This window comes from Stegodyphus dumicola, chromosome 6 (assembly GCF_044657685.1).
Source record: "Stegodyphus dumicola isolate Sdum_Otavi_A_Nest chromosome 6, ASM4465768v1".
NCBI classification, from domain to species: domain Eukaryota; kingdom Metazoa; phylum Arthropoda; class Arachnida; order Araneae; family Eresidae; genus Stegodyphus; species Stegodyphus dumicola.
In genome coordinates, this window is record NC_140773.1 from 102624497 (window position 1) to 102648155 (window position 23659).

Genomic DNA, 23659 nt, shown 5'->3' on the forward strand with positions numbered 1-23659 from the left:
AGTAGAGCTTAGAAACTAAAGTAAAAATAAATACAGCAGTAAATCCATTTGAAGTAATTTCAGTCATTTTGAATAAGCCTTTAATGTAATTTTCTGCAAAATGAATTCCCCCCCTTTTTTTAAGCAGATCTCCTTACATTATTTCTTTTATAATTCGATGCTATATTTTTGATTTTTTGCAAATAGGTGTTTCTCAATTTAATCAGGATTAAGTTGCAGCACGTAGTAATTAAGTTATCTAAAAGAAGTCAGTTAGTATATGGACATCTGGAATTGTTGTCCAATTGAATTAAATATTTTAGACATCTTTACATCAGAACATATTGTGAAATTCAATTTGGCACCAACTTATAGTTAAATTTAGGAGTATGTATCCAGTGGCAAGTAATTTCTAAGCAGATTGCAAGCTTACCTTTTTTTTAAATCAAGAAATCATCATTATATTGTTTACTTGTGATTTATGACTATAACTATCATCAGATACAGCATGAAAAATTTCCTGTAGTCTTTATAATAGGACTTCATTACAATTACAAATGCCTGTTAGTTAAAGTATTTAAAAAAAATAATTACTATAAATGCCCTTATTTTCGCGGGCCATAATTTTCGAAAAAATGAATATATCGGTGATTTCGCGAGTTGAAAATTTCGCGAATTTTATATGAATAGAACCAAAAGTTGAAAAATTTCAAAAGTACCTAAGTAAAGTTGAGAAAGTTGAGAAATTCGAAAAGTCCTCAGACTTCCCAGCTATTCGAGATGAATTCGTTAAGCGCGTTCGTACAGTGATCGACAGAAATGTTGTTCCCACTGAGATGTTCGTTAACGTCTAATTACACATTGGAAAAATGTGGTTCAAAACAAGTGTCTGTAATCGGCATGGAAATTAAAAGAGAGATGACTGTTTTGTTAGCATGTTCCCTTGCTGGAAACCTACTTCCACCACAATTGTTGTTCGCTGGAAAAACAACAAATTGTCATCCAAAGTTTACATTTCCTGCGGACTGGGACGTGTGGCACACCGATTCGCACTGGAGTAATACTGACACAATTATTCGATACAGAAAGAATATTCTTGTACCGTATTACAACAAGCAGATGAGCTTCTCGGGCTAGTTCCAGAACAACCTGGTGTAGCATTCTTTGATGTTTCCAAGGCACACCCAAATCCTCTTTTTCTGACTGAACTAGAGAACAGGAATATTATTTCAGTTTTTGTGCCCACTTCCTGCACAGGAGAGCTCCAACCTTTGGACTTAACTGTAAATGGCGAGTTCAAGTGTTTGTTCAGGAATGAGTTTATTGAGTGGTATTCTAATGAGCGTCAATTTCTAGAGGAAAAAGAATCTGTGGACTTAACGTATATCACGACTAAAACTGATTGACGCTTCTTGGCTTCTGCGTGTATTTAACGGTATTGAAGCCAAACATGAGATAATTTTGAATGGCTTCAAAGAAGCTGGTATAAATAGTATTCTAAGTGAATGAGCTGCCATCTGTTAATTTTATTGTTTTATATTCGAGAAATATAGTTGTATAATATTCAAAAAATAGTTATAAGAAAGAACGTTGTCAAGAAAAGCTTGTAAGTGTGCAATAAATCATTAAATTTTGGGTAAGCGAAAAATTTCTGATTTTTTTATTATTATTTGAGGCGGGAAAAAAAAGTATTTTGCGAGGCTTAAATTTTCGCGATTACAACGGGCTCGCAAGAATCGCGAAAATAAGGGCCTTTACAGTATTTAAATGTTTTATGAAAAATTAGTTTCTGACATTGTGAAACTGAACTTCTTTTGAATTGGAATTTGGTTTGCTATAAGTTGTATACACAGGTAAATTTCAGCGTACTTAGAAGTACTATGCAAGTTTGAATGATAAGCAATTCATTGTTTTAGTACTATCTTTACTTACATATTTCTCCCTTTTTCCTACTAATTTTACTGCTTTAAAACGAGAAGGGGAAAATACATGGTGGATATTATTTCTGATGAGATGACTTAAATGAGGAATATTAAAAAGCACACTAATTTTATTATATTATGTATTTCAATGAGCTTATCAGTTTAAATATTTTAACTTATACAGAATACTTTCCTATTTGTTCCTGCAAATTACATTGTCACCACTAATCACAAGGATAATTTCTGGATCATATGCTGAAAAAAATTTTTGGGGGGGGGGAGTATATGACATGCGATGGAGTGGGCACCACCCTTTTACAAATGCGGTTAATCGATATAGCACCACGTCCACCTTTATTTAGATAACCATATGTAGTTATTGTGCATAAAGACATAAATGTACACACAAATTTGGTACTTAATACAGTGTTAAAGCTACAGCTATTTTGCGGTGTTGGTAGTTGGTGCTAGATACTGAATTACTATTCGTCTAAATGGCTGACTAAGTATGGCACAGGTATGTGCCAAGGTCGGCCAGTTTATCCATTAAAAGCCCTATTTTTCCCACCAAGTGCCTCTGTTTTATCAAAAACTTACAGAAGGCTTGTTGATTGGTCGACCGAAGGTTGATGTGTAACCCTTCTGTAAGGGAATAGGAGATCAGGTAAATCTCCGGAGAGCCAGTCTGCCCACAGGCATGCTGGCTAGTGTGACTTATTCCCTGTTTGTTAAAGTACTTGGGAAATGGTTCGTGACCCGTGAAGTATCTAACCAATTGCATGTTTGCAAAATTTTTGGTTGTGTCCACATGCTGACGTAATAATAAGTCTGTCGGCCGGTATCGCTGTTATCCCATGTCTTCTGCCATTTTCCGATTGCCTTTAAGCGTTGTGTTCTTTTCAGGTAAGATATTGGCTATGGGATGTTGATTTGTTGAGTTGTTGGTTCTGTGGCAGCTTCTTTGGCCAGATGGTCAGCCAACTCATTGCCATGGTGGCCGGCATGCGCATTGATCTTGTATTTTTTCGCAGATCTTCCTGGATTCCCTGAATAATACTGGATGGGTCTTCAGGGTTTCCTATTGCGTATAGGGAAGAAAGACTGTCTGTCTTTATTGTAGCGTTGCAGGAGTGGTGGGATTGCAGGTAGCGGATTGCTTGCACAATTGCCATTGCTTCTCCCTGAAAAACGTAATTAAATTGCTTTATTTGACCCTTCCATTGACCACATAGGCACTTTTTCATCTATCTTCAATGCATCCATGAAGATGGTAAGCTGTGCTGGACGGTGGGCCGTAGTGGGATTGGTAGTTATGCTTATTCCAGTGCCTTTGACTGCTGGATGGATGTTCAGCGGGCAGCATTTAGCATAGTCCTCTGGCTTAAAATATTCTTTGTCAAAGATGACAGGCCTTTTAAGCTGCAGAACGATTGGTCTTGTGGCCTCCTCTTTGACATGGATGTTTAGGGAAAGGAGGTCAGCGAGCATGTTGATCATGTCTGAAGAGGTCGTGCGGTAGGCTCTGGTGATATTTAATGCAAAGGGTTTTTGAATGGTAGAAAACTTTCTTGCGTTGCATTGGGTGAGCCCATACGGCTGCTGCATAGGTGACTATCTTTTCCACTACTGTGGTGAAGAGGACCTTATAATAGGGGGATTAAGGCCCCCATTTGTGGCCATGAAATAGTTGCATTTGCTTGGTTATTGTCACTGCTCTAATTTTGATGTCCTGGACATGAGGTATCCAGGTCATCTTGTGGTCGAACATAAGGCCCAGATATTTTAGTTGATTGACTATTTCTATCCTCTGATTGTTGATCTTAATGGTTGGTCTTCTTACAAGAGAACCTCCCATTTTAGGTATTAATAACACTTTGGATTTATGCTCTGCAATTTTCAGTTTAAGGTTGTTACATAGGGGATAGAATTGTTGGCACACTTTGTTACAGTGGGTCTGTCATTCTTCTCAGGTTCGACCTTTCACTATTAGTGCTGCGTCGTCTGCATAGGTGTAGATCTGGGTATGCGTTGGCCATGTAGCTATTAGAACTTTGTTGAAAGTTGGATTCCACAGGTGTGGACCAACGCACGACCTGCGGACAGCCTCTCATCTGCTCTTGTTCTATTATGCTTATGTTGTGAACTGCTAGTTGACTTCTACCTAGTTGACTTCTTAGTAGATAGTTGCTTAGCATCTTGTACAGGTTGCTCGGACATTTTGCCTTCCTCAGAACCTGTTTGATAGCCAGCCACCATAATGTATCAAAAGCGTTCTTGAGATCGATTCTTATCATGGCAGTATAGTGGCCGCTATGTCGGTTCTCTAAAATTGTTTCTCTAATGTCGAAAAGTGCATGGACTGTGGAATTGCCCGTCCTTAACTAGTATTGTCTGGAGCTTAAGAATCCTTGTGGGTTCAAATGGTACCGTAACCGTTCATGATAATCCTTTCTAGTACCTTGCCCATTGCCGATAAGAGACAGATAGGGCAAAAGGATGTGACATCAACTTCATTCGGATTCTTTTTTCAGAAATAATATAATCTGCCTTATCTTGTAGGATTTTGGGAATATACCTGCTGCTAGGAGCTTATTGAAATAGTCAACGAAGAATTTAGGGTGCGTTTTGATCATTGCTTTGTTGATAGCATAGTCCATCCCATTGGGCCTAGGGGCTTTCTTGTACGGCAGAGTTCATTAATTGTAATATGCGGATCTGTTGGGGTGCCCAGCATGATTGTTATTGTCCTGAGAAGAGCTTGTTCTGCTTTGTCCTGCAGTACATTGTCTTTGCAGAAAACTGCGTTTAGGACCGTCCGGTAGGGTTTTTGCCATGTATCCCTGACTGTCGGTGATTGAGAGAGGGATCTGTAGCTGTGAAGGTTTAAAAGTTTTACCGGTAGCTATTTTATTTTATGGTGAATACCATATGTCTCTTTTGCTTGGGTACAGAATTCCCTCCAGGAAGTAATCTTAGTCTGAATAATAATCTTTTTGTACCGCGCTCGCTCCCATTGAAATATAGTGAGGGTGTTGGACTCTATCTACAACCGTCTTTTGCTTTTGAGTTTTCATCACAGGGCTCTGCGCTTTCGTTGCTGTGTTCTGAGTGCACTCGACCACCAGTTAATGCCTTTGAGTCTCTTAGGTTTTCTAAATGGGAGATTTTCATTACATATGGCTTGCATTGTTTCTTGTAATGTTAAGAAGTCTTCTAAATCTGCTGCCGTGTTAGCTAGTTGGAGTGAAGGTTCGACGCACATTAGTTGCACTTTAATTTTCTTCGTAAATGTTATTACTATCCGGCCAGGGAGGTTATAATGTTTGATCTTGGACATGGAGGTGGTCTGCGATAGAGAGAAAGTGATGAATTTGTGATCACTGAGGCTCTCTTCCTCTTTGACTTTCCAGTCCTGCAAAAAAGGTGCTATGTGCAGAGTGGTCAGGGTGAGGTCTGGCCATCCCTGCACCAAGACCCTGTCAAAGGATGGCAGTGTATCTGCTATTCTGAACTATTAGATTACTTAAGGATATGAAGTCCTCTTCTTTTCGGTCTGTAGTGCGATATCCCCAGGCAGTATTATGTGAGTTGTAGTTGCCTGCGAAGATCACATTTGGGATTTTAAATCAATGTATGATTTTTTGGATGAATCTTGTTGTCGGGCCAATATCTGCTGTTGGAGGAGAATAGATTGACGCTAAGATAACAGAGAAGGAATGTACTTCTAGGAGCACTGCTACATGATCTTGATCGAGTGAGATAGATGTTGGAGACCAGTCCGGATTACAGCTTATTATTATAGCTCATGGTGGATGGTCGTGATTAGAACTTTGAAATACTGTCCATTGCAATGGAAAACCTGCTGCTGCGCCATCACAGGTATATGGCTCTTGACCTATGATAAAGTCTATTTTATTATCAATTGCGAATTGAACTGTCTGAGCGACTGCAGCCCTGGCTCGCTGCATATTGATTTGTAGAAATCTGATGGGTTCTTTGTTTCAGTTAAACACTGTGTTTATCTGAACATTTTGTGACTGTTGACGTTCACAATTACATGGTGTGTTGTTGTTATCAATATTGGGTGATGCTGCGGATGTAGGCAGCTGTTCGCTGGTATTCTGCGCATTCAGTTGCGTATACTGGGTAGCTACAGTTGTGCATGGTTCCATGTCTATCGTTTGCATCATGGCAGTTGATACATTCTGGTATTTCTGCTTTGCAGTTTTTGACATTATGCGGTCTGGCGCAGTAGGCACAGAAGTTATTGTTATGTGCGTATTTGTCCTGGGTATGTCTGAGCTGCTGACTCTTGTAACAGCGACGGATGCCCAGGTACTCTGTGATTGCGTGGGGGTGCCAGCCTGTGAAAATTCGTCTTGCCCTAAGGACTGTCGGAAGGATGGATGGTTCGCACTCCAGGACCCATTTGACTTGCTTTGGGTTCCGTTCTGAGTCTAAAGAGCGCTTTGATGTCTTTGGATGGGATTCTTGCTGTTGCAGCGATTTCCTCGATGAGTTCCTCAGGCATGATGTTGTCTGGGATGTTATGAACTGTGCAGCATGGATTTCTTCTTTCCCATCTTTGCAGATCAATCTCCAGATTGGCATTTTGTAATTTCTCAGGAGGATAAGAAGGTAAATATGGTTTACACTGAAAAACCTGGCATTTTGTAATTTCTCAGGAGGATAAGAAGGTAAATATGGTTTACACTGAAAAACTAAAATAATATGACCACCTACTCAGTTAGCCCGCAAAACATTATCAACTCACCTTCGCATGGATGCCACAAGTTCTTGATAGATGACCGCAAACCTCTAGAGACAGGTCTCCAGTCTAAGCAGCAGTCATACAAAGTCGAGATATTCTAACATAATGGTGTTTGAGCTCTGAGCTGCCGCTCCATGATATCCCAAATGTGCTGTATTCGGTTAAGGTCTGGTGAGTTAGGTGGCCAGGGTATTAATTGGAATTCATCCTTATGCTTCTCCAACCACTCCAACTCAATTTGAGTGTGACATGAGACATTATCCTGCTGGAAGATTCTATTTCCAGTTAGGAAGACGGATGCCATATGAGGGTGCAACTGATCCACAATTCTGTTCAAATAGTCTACAGCTTTCATAGTCTGTTCTGTTCTACCACAACTAAGGGTAACAGAGCTGCCCATGTTAACATTCCCCCAAAGCATAATACCACTGCCACCAGCCTGTGTATGACCCGGTGTATGGGGTAAAAGCAACTGTTCGCCTGGAAGACAGCATACCCTGAAATGACCATTGACATGATGAATGAGAAATCATGATTCCTCTGGCGAGCCAACTGTCTTCCACTTATCTGTGGTCCAGTCTCGATATTCCAGGGCCCACTGTAGGCACAGTTGACAATGACAGTTGGTCAACAGAGGCACATGAGTGGGACGTCTGCTGTTCAGTCTTATATCCGACAGTTTCATCTGAAGTGTGTATTCCGAAACACTTGCACTTGGACCTGCATTGTATTGGGCTGTCAGCTGAGGCAGTGTTTGGTGCTGATTTTGCTCTGCCAAGCGAGAAAGTTTCTGATGGCCTTTTTCTTTTGATGACACATGGATGCCTAACACCTTGATGTCTAGTGCTGCTTTCACCATCATTTATCTACTTTGCGTAAATACTAACAATGGTAGATCGTGAACAACCTACCAGTCATGCAGTTTTGGAGATAGTCATTCCAAGACTTTGGGCCATTACAATCTGCCATTTATTAAATTTGCTTGATCAGCAGCATTTCTCATCATTCGTCAAAGTAAGTGCAAGAATGATTCCTTATTTTCTCCAGCAGCGGTTAAATACCATTCCCACTTCACATATTCTCCACATCATCCAGATGAGTTCATTGAAAAAACATGGGGATGGTGATAATGTTTTAGCTTGTCAGTTATTTTGCTGCAGCAGTATTTTGAAATTTTTTATATCATCATCAGTTTAATGCTATTAATGTAGAATGATGTATAATATTACTTTAATGATATTCTTTGAACAGGTGAACTCACCTACATATGCTGTTGATTATTGTAATGTAACACGCACATCAGGATAGTTATGAATCTGAATGCAAAATAGGATGTGTATTAATACTTTGCATTATATTAATAACCACAGCATGCAGTAATGGCTTTTAACATGTTCACTGGTAACATGACCTAATAGCCAATTACGTGACAGCACGGTGTGAGGTTACTTCTGGTGAAGTTTTGGATACCTATTGACAGCCTGTTTATGTCATAGGACTACTTTGTTGTCAGGTGGGCTGGCTGACCCTTTAGCTTACCTGCCCTGGAAGTGAATCTGTTTGTTAAGCAGAAAAGTGCTGTTAGTTTGATGTAGGTCCTTCTTCTACAGAAGCAAAATTTAACTGAAGTTACTTTTTTTTGCCTAATTTAAAATTTTGCATTGCCATGTTTCTTGTCCAATTTGAACTATGATTGACAATGTGAAATAGGATTGCTTTAATGAAGACATGTGACAAGGCTTCTTAAATTGCTTTTTTAGTGGTCCCAGTGGAACAGCTACTGTTGAGAGATGTTGTAGAACCATTAGATTTATTTTGGAGCAAGAAATGTGAAAAATCAGATATTTTGTGTTCAAACCCAAGTTCAACTGCCAGTATTCAGTGGGTTTAACTACTTGGTCACTGGTAACGCCGATCTCACTTGAACTCAGCTAAAATCCTCTGGATTAAATTTTTCTGCTTTGAAAGCACTTGTAGAGACTAATTAGAGTTATTTCAATGCAGGAAGTATGGAAAATATGCAATGCTGTTGCTAGGATTCAAATTCTGAACCTCCCAATGACTAGGTGTCATGCTTCTAATCCCAACACGAAGTTATGTGGTAAGGAAGGTGAAAATTTTTCACATCTTTTTTTCTCCACCAGTTTAATTGTGACTATGGAGGAGGGAACCTAGTCATCAAATACTGATGAAGACAAGTATTTATGTTAGGGTTCCATATGTAGAGTCATTAGGTTTATTATAGGGAAGGAAGCATGAAAAATCAGCAATATTCTTACTGGGATTCGAGGTCTGGACCTTCTAATAGTTAGCCAAACATGCTTCCATGTGTATCTCGAAGGCATGCAGCAAGGAAGGAGAAAATTCCTTACAATGTGCTTTATGTTATTTAGTCAACTTTTCAACTGAATGGCATGGTCTACCTTTAAATTTATTCGCAGTAGGTCACCTGCTTTGAACTTACCATCTTAATTTTACAAGATTCCTTTTTGAATGAATAAAGAAAAGTTAGTTTTATAATTTGCATCATAAAAAATTAAGTATGAATCCCCCTCTTTTTTTCTTATAAATTGTCTATATATTATGTTAGTGATTTTTGTTCAATATGTCAAATTTTCTATAATTATCTTCTTTGCTTGAATTATAAAGATGCTTTTAGTGCAGAACGATTTTCATAGTATGACATATATTCATCATTACTGTCTTGTTTATAAATAGTTTTTGCTAATCTATTTATATTTGGGAATCTGGTTTTATAGCTAACAACTCTGGAGACGCAAGCAGACCCACATCTGATAAAAATGGACAAACTATGAATTTCATCCTTCCTTTTGAAGTGAGTTACATAGTTTTATATTAATGTAGTTCAAGTTAATATGTAGGGTAAAAAATACTACACAATTAAATATCTCTTGCATGATTGGTCATAGATCTACAATTTCATGTTAAATATATTAAATAAGATTATTTTTTCAGATTGTGAGAGTTGTGAACCATCTGGTATACTTTGTAATAAATATTTACAAACTGTGCATATTTATTTATAGCATATAAGAAAAAAATGAAATAAAAAAAAAAAAAACATTGTAACCAAATTGTGCAGACAAAATTATCTGAGGTAGCATTAACTGAAATTTTGAGTGGGGGATTTTGCATTACATTGTAAGCTGTCCTGAAGGGAGTTGCATTGTGACTTGGAAATGTAAATTTTTAAAGACATCTATTTGTTTAAGAAGAGAGATATTTTTAAAAGTGTCATCATTTATATTTTTAAAGATAACTTTTGTATCAGGAAGATATAGCACAGTTTACAAATATATGTTTGTAGAAATGCTGAATTTAAAAAAAAAAAAAAAAAAAAAAAAAATGCAATAAAGTTTATTTCTTCTACCCCTGAAACTGATGTTTTGTTCATTTCTGTATATCAGGGGAAGTTATATAATACCAAATCTTCTTTCAAGACTAGTTTTATATGTTATTGTTTTTTTTTTTAATTAGGCTTTTGGTAGGATTAGAAACAGTGCATTAAATAAAACTTTTGTGTATGTTGTACTAGAAATTGTCATGTGACTTAAATAATCATAATCAGAAAGCTTAATATTTTCATTTTTTAAACTGGAACCTGGATCCAGTTGCTAAAAGGCATTTTAAGGTCGCGCCTTTTTTCTGCCCCCCCCCCCATTTCGCAAGGAAAGAAATTTTTACTCTGTTTTCTTGAAAAATTTATCTGTAATGCATAATTAAATTTGATTTCCTTGCTTTTAATAACCAGACATGAATTTCTTACCGCTTACTGGAGGGGAAAAATAATCAAAAATAAATTAATGGAGTTGCTTTTCTTTCCCACCTTAGGTTTAATATATTTTTTTTAACATAAAAATGCAGTAGATAATATAGCTATTGTGGATGATAGAAACAAATTAATATAATCATCAAAATTATTTATTAAATAAAACCAAGTAGAATCGATTAAAATCAATAAAAAACAAAATTCCTGATGAAGCAAAAATTGAGGAAGTGCAGAACTGAGTATTTAAATATGATGCCAAAGGACACATACCAGTGTGTAATCAAAATTTCCTCCACTCATCTATTCAGAAATGTATCAGCAATCATATTGGCCTGACAAACGAGTAGCAAAAAAAAAAAAAAAAAAACTATACATAAATTATAATTATTATAAGCATCTACACCATTACTATAATTAATAAACAGTATTTATAATGTTAATGTATTATTTTTTACATAGTTTTGAGTCAAAAACATTATTTATGTTTAGAATAATTATTTATATTTATAAATGTATGTTTCATGTTTTTTTGTCATTATGCTGCTTATTTATGAAAAAATTTGATCTGGACACTATATGACTTCCTTGCATGGCCTAATAAATTATACACATTTTTTTCTGCACTTTTTTCTGCACATTTTTAAACTTATTTTCTCAAATTTCATTAAAGATAGCAACTTGGCCAATCAGCAGGGAGACAAAATTATCGATGCACAAAACGTAAACGTTAACTTTTGGTCCCAGTATGAAAAAGATATTGAAGTTGGTGCACCAGCTGACTTATTTCACTATTCTACTAAGAGTTTCAAATGTAAGCAAATTGCTGTCTTGTTAAGCTTAACCACTTAAACTTGTAAATTGTTGATAATTCTACAACTACATGCAGGTAAATTAAAGGCATAAAAAAACTTATGCGGAACAGAGGAACAACATAAGTCAACCACTTTTAAAGACAAAAATGCACAATTTACCATCATATACGAATAAATATATTGAGCTGATTGAGCTGGGTAACAGGGTGGGAATAATATGTGCATGTTTTGTGTTCCCGATTGCAACAAGAAAGGGAAGTGCACAACTACCTGTTATAACAATCTCCATATACAAAATTTCAACGCTCTACGGTTACTCATTTTCAAATTATGTGAGATACATGTGTACATACAGACATCATGAGAAAATCTTTTCTGAATCCATTTTACAATCTGTTTTGGGAAAAAAGAGCCTTTATTCTGTCTGTATGTACAGATATAATGGAAAAAAATCATTCAAATGGATTTGAGAACCGTTAAAATGGCTGTTTTCATTGAAATATGATACCCAAAATTTTTCATGATTACAGTGCTTTCTTTACTGTGTACAAGGAAGTTAAAATAATTGAAACTAATTTTCAAATTTTTATCTTATGATTATTTTTTATCTCTCCAAAAATTTTATAATTTTCTCAAAATTTATAATTTTTTGACTAATTTGAAATTAAAGATTTTTACAGTTAAATAAAATTATTTCTGTATATTTTATGAAAAAAACTTCTCAAATATTATTCTAGAGGTCACCATACAACAGTTTTGATATGTCATGATAGTTTTAAATATTTATTATTTCCTTGTACATATTGCAATCATGAAAAATTCTGAGTATCATATTTCAATGAAAATATCCATTTTGACCACTATTGATGCAATTTAACGATGTTTTTGCTTGACATCTGTACGTAAGGACAAAATAAAGGACTCTTTTCCCAAAATGAATTATAAAGCTGATTTAAAATAGATTCAGAAGAGTTTTTTTGTGGCATCTGTATGTATGTGTGTATGTATATTGTATAACTCAAGAACAAGTTGCCTCAGAGCATTGAAATTTTGTATATAGGACTACTATAATATGTTGTTGTGCACCTCCATTTTTGTTTGCAATCAGCCGCTCCAAAAGTATATAAATATATATATATCTACTGTGTCACTTGGCTCATTGAGCTCAGTTGTAATTATTCTTATATATTGGTAAATTGCACATTTTTTGCACATTGTTTGGAAAGGTCAGAAATGATTTAATTATGTTGTTCTTACTTTCCGGTTAAAGTTTGTATGCCTTTAGTTAGTCTCCATGCAGTAGTTGTAGAATTATCTACAATTTAAAAGTTGATTAAGTGCAGCTAAGCCTAATTTTTGTTTACTATAGCAGCCATATTTGTTTACATTTGAAACGTAGCAGAATAGTGGATTTGTTGCCAATATTGAGAAACTAAGTTTTGCATCAACAAAGATTATGTCTTCTTTAATATTGTGAATTAAATCATGTTTAATCCATTCTGGAATTATCATTCAAGTTATTAAATTATACCATATATTGACTTAGCGTAGCATCGACAACAAATTAAGTCAGTTTCTACATTTTTCAGTGTATTTTTGCTAAGTGAGACCACAAGTAAACTTTCAGTTTTGTGCACCGAAAAATCTGCTTCCTTGCCCGCTGGCCGAATTGCCTGTTTTTGTGTAGAAACTCTAATTTTAATTGTAAAAATTGTTCTTTAAATTGTTTTAACTGCATTTATGTTTTATATTTATCTCTATTTTTCAATTTTTAATAAAGATATTTTGAAGTTTCATATATTTCTGCCTCCTTGTGAAGTGAGAACTGAATTAATTGAATGAGAAATGTATATCTAATGAAGTTCGAGGAAATAAGTCTGAACAAAATGCAGGAAAAAATGTGTATATTTTAATATTCCATACAAGGAAGTCATGTGGTGTACACATCAGATTTTTTAATTTGTTGTATATGTGTATTATTGAGTCAAAATGTTTTAGAATATTATTGTATGTATATCTTCTTACCCTTATTGAAACCCTTATTGAAAAAAAAAAGGTAAACTGTTTACCCTTATTGAAAAAAAAGGTAAACTTTTGTCCTTATCACTTATCATAACCTGTTTTCCCCTCCTTCTATTCCTTAAATTTATATTTAATTCCACACTTAATTTAGTGATTGGAAGCAAATGTTATATATGATTTTGTTGTTTTTAGAAAGATTGAATGCTTATGAATTTTACTCTAAGCTATTACTCTTATAAATTTACATAAATGTTGATTTTGTGATTGAGTGCTTCTGTTGTGTTATAAGTGCTTTAACATATATGAATACCTTTGTTGTTTAATTAATAAAATAGCTGATATCAGATTTTATATATTGTTGCTTTTTCAACGAGCAGATGTAATTTTTGATCAGATTTTATTTATTTACTTTTAAGTTTTAATTTAACTTATCTCCAAAGGTGTAGTTTTATCAGTTAGTAATAGTATATTGTATTTATTTATTTTAAGTATCTTCTAAATTGTTACTGAATGTGAAGCTATCAAAAGAAGAGTCCCCCTCCCTTCATTTTAGATTATCGAGTGAGGGAAAATCTTCCATCTTATTTTTACAGTTCATGCCTTGAAAACTGAGAATGTAAAAAGATCTACTTGGGCATTTTTACTACTTTAATTTTCACTACTTTTACTTAGTCTACTTTCATTTGTTGTTACTCTAACTACTCTTCAAATTTTATATAAGGATATTCAACTGTTGGTTAGACGTTATGGGTAAAGAATTACTGTCGTAATTTAATAAAATCCTCTCATTAGAGGTATTTTTTTTAATAGAGGCAAGGAAAAGCGTACCAATTTGAAGTTTAAAACTAGACAAATTCATCACTAAATCAAAGTCTAATTTTTTGAAAAAAACTGATGCCAGTCTCTTTTTTTCAAACGTAAAAATATTCTGTGCCATGTTGCTAAAGTAAAATCACATAAATAGGCAAGATAGGAATGTAGGAGAGAGCGCAACAATAACAGTACAGTTTATTGAAAAAAAAGTGAAATAAGACTGTATGTATAAATATGGTTTGGAAAGGTCAGCTTTTGTATTGCAATGATTAATATAGTTTGTAGGTTTGAATGGAAGAGGAAGCTTTGAAAAAATTTTACTTGCTGTCTGGAGAAGTTTTTTAGTGGCTTTTAACAAACAAATGAACAAAAAAAAAAAAAAAAAAAAAAAAAAAAAAAAAAAGTTAAAAGCAAGTGCAGTTAATAATGATAACTGTTCTTTCTTTCTGACATTCTTATGTTCTTTCTTGTAAAATTATAAAGATTATTATGATTGATTTTAATGATATGAAGGAAAGTTGTTCAAAATTTTATAATGAAAAGAGGGTAAAAAAATAAAGATCTGAAGTAATTGAATTCATAAATAAAAATAGATTTTAGCAAATATTAAGAGCAGAAAAACTTAAGAAAGAATCTGTCTCTTATCTATCTATGTGTCATGATTTAGCATGAATAGGAGAAGAAACAGGCAGAAATTTGTGATGCAGTATAGTGTTTAAACTTATTACACTTATTGAAATCTTAAAAGAAGGAAACTGAGGGATTTAATTTCAAAAGAAACTTAAGTGATTGGATTCATAGAAATTGTATATAATAAGTTATTTATTAAATCATCTGTAAAACTGTGGACATGAACTACCAAATGAGAAAAACAAGCAGACGTTTTGAAATAACAGACAGAAAAGGATTAGTGTTTTTTTTTTTTTTCTTTTTGATTATTTGATCTCAAACTTGCATTAAATATAAGGAAGTGCTAATATAATGTGTTATGATTAAATGTATGGTGTTGTAATAATAATTATGTTATGCATTAACAGATATCAGCCTGATTTAGAGATTAGTTTTCCAGTATGATTGTAGAAAAGTGAAATTTTTAAAATCAGACTTGATAAGTGGGGATATAGCGTTGTTTGTGAAATTATTATCTAATTAAAATTAATTATTTTTAGTGTGGATATTGTTGGAAAGTAATGCAGCCAGTATTGGGATTAAATATTTGGTTTAATGCTTATGAAATTATTTTTAAATTTTAAACAATAGCCTGTAATTTTTTATATGAATTTTAGAAAGGGCATAGTATTTAGTACTGCTGATAGAAGGTGAAATTAGGTTTTTTAAGTGAGTTTGTAAAATATGATATAACTTAATAATGATCTTAACTTTAGAAAATTCAGAAGCTGGAAAATCTTTTTTTCCTGCTAAGTGGGAAAGGGGGAATAAGACAATTTAGGACTTTCATTTAAGAGTTTTGCATTTTCATCATAGTATATAATTTTGCTCATGAAAGCAATTTCATTATATTTATTAGTTTCAGAGATAATGGATATTTGAGAGAGAATTTTATGATTTTTTAAGATCATTATAACTGAACGTTATTTAAACATTTAACATTATTAATAATTATTGCATTAATCTTTTTGAGTGTTACTAGATTACATTATTTCTTTTGACTTTTCTAAAGTTATGATAAAATGATCCCTTTTTTTTGTTAAATAAACAGTGATTTGGAAATTGGATAATTTAAGAAGTTTATGTAAAGCTAGATTTATCTTTTAATATGTTCTTAAGCAGAATATTTGGTAATTTTTAATGAGAATATTAAGGGGCTAAATTCAAAATGGAATAGTTGCCAAATTCATAAAATTATTTATTACTAATTTATGCATATATTTCTTAGAATTTTTGTTAGTTTTAATTTTTTTACTTTTGTAGTTTTTTATTAGTGTAAAATCAATCAGCTATTCTAACATGAATGACAATTTGCATTTTAAAAGTATTGTTAAAATTTTACTGTGTCTCAGAATTTTTTTTTTAATATAAAATTTTAGTTCTTTAGCATTTCTGTTGCATCTAATGTTCTCATTTCATTTCCCTCCTCTTATTTCTCTAGAAAAATAGTCCTTTGTTAATGAAGTCTTCTGTACCAAATGTTTCTGGGGATAAAGTTCATGTATCAGCACATTCTATGAAGGAATTAACACTTAATAAAAATACCCTGTCGTCAGTATTTAGTCAGCCATTGTGTTCTTTATCATCGAATACTTCTGTAATGTCAGTTGTTCAAAGCAGTATATCTGACATTTCTAAAAGTAAAGAAAATGTACCTTCAGTTCAGTCCAAGCCAGTATTTGGAAAGCCTCTTGCAGCACCTCCATCTCTCTTATTTTCTGCTTCTTCATCAATTCCCAGTTCTGATAAAATTGTAGAAGACACTGCAGCTTCAACTTCTAAATCTGCATCAACAACAGTTTTAACTAGTTCACTACAGAATATTCCACCCAAAACTACTAGTTCAACCACTTCATTGAGTTCTGATACGAAGTTTGTTCAAGGTTTATCTGCATTCCATGTTAAGGACAAATCTCCATCTACTCAAAAATCAGTTTTGCCTAACTTTTTCTCTAGTCCGACTGCAGAAAGTAGCAAACCTGAAGCAACTGTTGGACAAGTATTTGGCAGTGGTTCATTTTTCCCTACCTCTGGAGTTAAAAATTCCTCTTTCTTTAGTATTTCTAAATCAAACTCTTTCTTGACTCAAGGAAATACTTCTAAAGAACAGCCATCTTTGCAATCAAAAATTGATTCTGGTGGGGTATCCCTGCAAGTTCAAAAGTCTTCTGGGACTGTATTCTCAGAAACCTTGGCTCAGACTGGTGGTCAAATTTTAGGTTCTACGGAATCTTCAGGCATTTCAGTAGTAAATTCTGCGGAAGAAATTTCAAATTTGAAAACTGAAATGACTCAATCTGTTAGTGTGGCATCTGTAATTACTTCTGTAAGTACTGAGAGCAACATAACAACTTCTGGAACTCTAGGAATAAACTACAGTACTTTTCCAAGTAATATAGTACAGACAGTAGCTTCTTCATCAGCTGCTTTTCCGGAAAAAAATAGCAATTCATCTGCACCTTTGTTTTCACAGCCTTCAGTCACGGAAGGTGGCATTTCATCAACAAGTCTCACAACTGTTGTATTTTCTCCAGTTAGTTCTAGCATACCATCGCTATTGTCTCAAGCAAACTCTACTTCTGTGCTCTGTCAAACTTCAAGTCTTTCTTCTGTTACTACTCTCTTTGCCCAGACAACTTCACCGACAACTGTACCAGAAGCTGCATCACCCACAGCCACATCAGTTGTTTCTGCAGCCCAACCAGCTTTCATTCAACCAATTATAACTTCTAGCTCTACAGAATTTGAATTAAAATCTACTACAGCTTCCCCAACAGTTTTTACTGACGTTCCCAGTACTGCATCTGGAACACAACTTTTTGAAAAGACTACCGAATCGACCTCTATTTTCAGTCAGACAACTGTGGCAAATACTGCATTTGGTAATCCTGATAATACTACTACACCTTCTGTATTTGGGCAAAAAGCTGAGAATACACCATCTTTTTTTGGTCAGACTGCTGCCACTCAGTCTTCATTTTTTGCTAAAGCTGCAGATGCTCCTGCCTTTGGTCAGAGTTCTATACTTCAAAACTCCCCTTTTGGTCAGTCAACAGGTTCTTTTACCCAAGGGGCTGGAACATTTTTCTCACAACCTGCTGGAGGACAACCACCTGTATTTGCTAGTACCACAACTGCAGCAAGTACAGGATTCGGCAATTTATCAGCTGCTTCATCTGGATTTTCTTTTGGAAAATCCTCATTTGGACAGTCTGCCGGGTAAGCCATTACTATATTTTAATCGTGATTTTTATTTTAAATACTAATCTTTTCTTTCCCTTCAATATAGATAACTTTCTGATATGTTTAAAATATCTGGTAGTAATCTATTTTATGGTCATGTGGAATCTTGTATATATTGTGCTTATGAGTATGTTTGCTCTTAATTCCATTCTGAGTTTTAATTTCTGATAGTTTTCAAAATGTATCAGTGGTGCATTAAAAACTATAAAAATGGTGGAAATGTGAAATTAGTATTATGTGATATACCAAAAAATTCAAAATCATTGAAATGTTATGAATGGTTTTTGCTGCACTCTATATATTTATAAACATACTTCTTATGCATTGTTTTAATAAACAGAAAACTTAAATTGTGTTTAAATGCATTTAATGTTATTCATGTTTATATCTTTTAGGTTTATAGAGAAGTGAAATAAATCAGAATATTCTTCTGAATCAAAATCTGTAATTCATAATTGTATGTTATTCTATCAAGGATTGTATTTTCATATTAAAAACCTCTAATTTAAGTTTAAGAAACTGCTTTGTTTTGGGGGGGGTCAATACAGAATTAGCAGTATATATTTCAAAAAGTACTGAACAAAGGAGATTTCAAATTTCTGTAATGATGCACATAAGAAATTATTGTCCCCCCTTTTTTTAGTACCTACCAAATTTTTTTGGGGGGTTACTAATTATTGGGTATATTATTATTTTGACTGTGAAAGTTGGTTACTGTTCAGTGATGAAAGCTGGTGGAGATCCCACCAAACTTGGAGTAATCTTTTCTGTGGAATTCTTATGCGACAGATACCTCTTTATTTAATAAACAATCAACCCACTTTGTTTTCATGCTTCACAAAAAGGCTTTTGTTGATTTCTATTATTGTTAGGCCTTCCAATTTTACCAAAAGTTTTGTGTAAAACACTATAAGTACAAATAATTGTAAAAACCTTTTGTGTGGTGCATTAAAAATTCTTTTGGTAAAATATTTCTCGTTGGATAAGTAAATTTTTTTTTTAATACATTTGCAAGTTTCTGTATTTGATTCATCATCTTGAAAAAGAATAGTTTTAAAATTTATGTCATATGAAAAATTCATTGAAAGTTGAACTTGCTTTCTCTTTTCCTTTTTTTTAAACAATTTTTTCTTTCTTTCATTAAAGAATAAAATTTAAGCTAAAGCTTTATCTAAAGCTTAAGATGCTAAGTACTTTTGATAAATTTTTATCAAAGTTAAAATTATATATTTTGAGTTTTTTTATTAATGTTGAAAATCTAAATTCTATTCATAGATCTTTTGGATTAGCTAAAGCAGTATTTGGTCAAAATACTCAAACATTTGGGCAACCTGCATCATCTCAAAGGTTTGTATAATCTTTGTTTATAAATTATTGTATTATTGCAATTTCTGTTTATTTTGTTTGTGATTTAATGTATTGCTTAAGTAAGATTGTATTTTTTATCTTTTTACCTCCTACCAACCTATGTACGAGGAGGTAACGTAAGGGTACGTCTATGTAAGGGAGGTAACATTTTTGGTCCAAAATTCAATAGTCAATTTTCAGCGAATAAGCCAAAAGTAGGTCCTTACAACATATTTTTATTATTTTTATGATGGTGTCTGTGTTTCTGTATGTGTCTGATTATTTTGCATTATCCCCAATATCTTGTATTAAAATTCTGAAAAGTTTCATTTTTTTGCTTGTAATCTTTCTGCAGTTTTTCAAATAAAGGGTTTATTAGGTTTTGGTTAAAACTGGGGAATGGGAATGGAGGAATCCCACAAAGGCTGTTTATTCTATTCGGGACGTTGAGCCCAAGAAATGCATATGAACCTGATGGTTCTGCTAAATTGGGCTCTTGCTGTTTTTACTTCCCACCCATCTTTATACATAGAGAGAGGAGGTAATGCTTTTGATCCAAAAATTCAGTTAAACTGAGAAAAGACTGAAAAAGAAATGTTTGGCAACGCTTAACACTTTATTTGGAATTTTAAAGGTATGCTGCTTTTTAAAAACTTTGTTAAGCCATTGATTTGTGGATCCAAAACACTATTTGACCAGAGGATATACTATCGATGCAATGTTTTCAAATCAAAGTATGAGAATGGATGTATATATGAGCACATATAGTTATCATTGTTCATTGTATAGAAGAATAGAATAATAAAAGATGAGTACTGTTTATAATTAAAATTGGGCTATAAAGTTTATAAATAAGTTAGATTTTATTTACAAATGATCAACTGGAAGTGATAGTTTACTTAAAGCTTGTTGAAATTTCATGTTTTAATGTGTTGACTGCTCAACACAAGATAACTCGTATTAGCACTCTTCTTCAGGATGCCCAATATGAATTATCTCGTATTTTCTTGACTTGCCACTTTTGCACTGCTACGAGTTACTTACTCGCTTAGCGCTTGTTTTAGCTGTACCGAGGTGACAAGTTGAAGCATCTCTGTACGAATCGACTTGTAATGGGCTTCTGCGAAGAGCTTTGCCTAACAAAAGCTGACTACGAAATAATTCGTAGGACCCTTTTTTCTACAAAACACAACAAACAAACAAACAACTTTTTAATGATTGTTACGAATCATAATTAGTATTTTTAATAATATATGATTAAATTGATTTGGCTTCTCAGACCGGAATCCGAAAAGTGTCGTGGCAGTCAACATGCTAATGTAGAATCAGTGGGAGGACGTGTGCTGGCCACATCAGATTTTTTTAATTTAAAATTAAAATGATATTATTATAATAATAAAGCCTAATTTGTTGAAATTGTCTCTTTTTTGTTGCTTCATGAAAAGAAATAATATTTCATGAAATGCCTGATTACATTGTTTTCAGTATATTGTATTGATAAAGCTTCATAAAACTTCAGAATTCTATAAAACATTTTTTTCTCCACCACTGACTGGACAGCTTACATACTATTTTGCTTCAAGCTGTTATGTCCATGTAGTGAGAAGTTATCTTCTACCTAGCCAACCATAGCTCAAAGGCAGGACCGGAAGGCACAATCGAGCATTTATTTCTATGTATTAATGAAGTTATAGTTTTCAGTTTTATATATATTATGTAGAACTGAATCCTGTAGATACTGGAATTTTACAAATCTTTAAAACGGAATTTTACAGATATCTGCAGTGATGTTTTAATAGTTGTTGTTCCAGAAGGTGAAATTTGAAGCTGTGTCTTTATGTATGAATTTTGAACAGGACTTAGAACTGTGTAATTAGGTGTTACAATTAATACAGTATTGGTGTTTATAGTTTTTGCATTCATTAATATTTACAGTCTTTTCTATCTTGAAAGGTGTTACAACTCATCACAGTTTTCATTTATAAATTTAATTATCTGTATTGCTCTATTTAGAGCTTCATTGATAGCCTAGGTGCAATGTGCACCATTTTTGTTCACTTACTTGTTGATGGATTTTTACAGATGTAACCTTGCCATCATGTGATAGAAGTGTAGGTAGTGGCTGAGGTCACCCTTGATATCACAGCAGCACATGTCCATTTCTCTTTGGCCAAATCTGGGTAGATATGCAAGGTTAGGACAATGTATATAGCTGTGTAGCATAGCTGCAGTTAGTCTTGATTTTGGGGGAGACCTTCGGCAAATATTTATAGGAAAATATTTACACCTATATCCGTGTTGTCCCAATTTTCTTGTGATTCTGATTTGGCCAGAATATTGGTCTTGTTCTTGAGGTGAGAAACTGAATTTGGAATGTGTATGTGATTCATTCTAGGATTTGCTTTTGTGGCTTTTGCTAATTTATCCATGATGGATGTCATGTGTAATTGGTCATGTATAAATGGTGGATGTCATGTATAATTCTGTTTTGACTTCTGGTACTTGTTATTGCCGTAATACTAGAGAAAGTGTCTGAATTGATTACGGTTTGTGTTCGATGTGCTTGTATCCATTTGGCTGTTCACCTAATAGCCATCAACTTTGACTGAAATACAGAGTTAATAGGCTGTAATTTAGCACTTCAGTTGTATACTTTCTGATTATTTTGAATAACACAGAATGTGTAGACTGTGCGTATGTCCATTTTGGAGCCATCTATGTAGATATTTGTTACACAACATGCTCCTGTATTCATGGTGTAGGTCTCTGAAAATTGTGTAACTAGATGGATGTGCTGGTTATTGGTCTATTAGTCTGAGCTAAAAAAATGATTCTATGAGAGAACTGTATCTTTTCATAGGCTTAGCACTCTAGTATTGGTTGCCTTTTCTTTGAGTTTTATGTAGATAGCAAAATTCCAGCCAGGTTGAGCAAGGCCAGTTTTGGGAATTTTTTTTTTAACCTTTTATTTAACAGTGCTGCTTTTCTTTGGATTTTCAGAAACTTCTTTTTCATGGCGCTACTGATATTAAGGACCCAGGCCGATGCTGCATGACAAACTATAAGTTCAGTTACTGTTTCATACTTGTCTTTAGGAAACTGGGGCTGTCTTCCTAAGACTTTTAAATGAGCTGGTGTATATTAGTTACTGTTGATTATCAAGATTTTATTGCTGAGATATTCAATATGAAAGTACCAAGAAATTTTGTCATGTAAGGTAATGCCAAGCTATATTAAATTGTTGCGATTCTGGTATGAGAACTCTAAATTCTCATAACAGAGCTCAGTGTGAGAAAATTAGAGCCTCTGTGTGAGGGGACATGACTTTGTAAGCTGCAACTGACTTATCTAGTTGCATCTGGGGATTATATTCCTTGCTGCATTTTCCTAGAGATTTAAGGACCTTGTTTGTTATCATGTAATTGGTTCCTTGATTTCAAATTTGAAATAATAAGTCATCAGCAAAAGCTTGGGCTTTTATGTCTTGAGAAATTTTGTTGTTTAGTCACATTGCTAAGCCTTCTAATAAAGATTAAGAGTTGGTCACTGATTCTGAATTAGCACTTCTTGAACTTTTTTTAAACAGGACCCGTTTTTATAATCAAAGATTTTTTGTGACCCCAGGTATTTAAGTATAATGTAAAGATATAAAAAAATTCCCCTGTTTATAATTCACTTCTTTAGTAAACAATATACATATGAAAAGGAGTAGCTTTAAAGTTTATTTTGAGTATACAAAAGTTAATGAATGCAAATAAAATGAGATATATGTGCTTGATTTTGGCAGCATAAGAAATTAAATCTTGCAATATTTGACACTGTTGAACGAAAAGCATCTTCAGTGTTTTTTAGCTTTGAATGATATCTGGATTAAACAAGTATTAAAGCTGAAAAAGATGTTTCAAATTAAATATGTGATCAGTTAGCCAACATGGCAGATTGTGGTAGTAAAAGTTCTATGCAGCTGTGGATAATGAACTTCAAAAAAGTGGAATCAGCCATCATTTTGAAATGTAATATGGATCTGCAGATTCATGATGATGCAAAAAAAAAAGCTTTGGCTGAGATTAAAAGTTTGATTACAAGGTATTTTGAGCATTTAAAATCTATACTTTTGTTAAGCTTGTAAAGAAAGCTTATTCTGTCATGCAAATAAAATCTTATGCTAATGCTGTGGTGTCATCTGTTGACACAAATCAGACTGATTCAGATTGCTGTATTGTTGTGATTCTTCGAAACATAAAATTGGAATTGGCAATATTCGAACAGTCAATAAAGTAATAAATAAAGT

At 33.7% G+C, this 23659-nt stretch overlaps 1 protein-coding gene across 4 annotated transcripts in view; it reads left to right on the top strand.

Moving 5' to 3' along the window:
• Nup214 (nuclear pore complex protein Nup214) overlaps positions 1-23659 on the top strand; it is a 272097-nt gene that overhangs the window by 188720 nt on the left and 59718 nt on the right. For all 4 annotated transcript variants that reach the window (XM_085818717.1, XM_085818716.1, XM_085818718.1 and 1 more), the window contains 3 exons: positions 9432-9508; positions 16220-17997; positions 19297-19368. In XM_085818717.1, the coding sequence (XP_085674843.1) occupies positions 9432-9508; positions 16220-17997; positions 19297-19368 (1927 nt within the window). The remainder of the gene's footprint in view (positions 1-9431; positions 9509-16219; positions 17998-19296; positions 19369-23659) is intronic.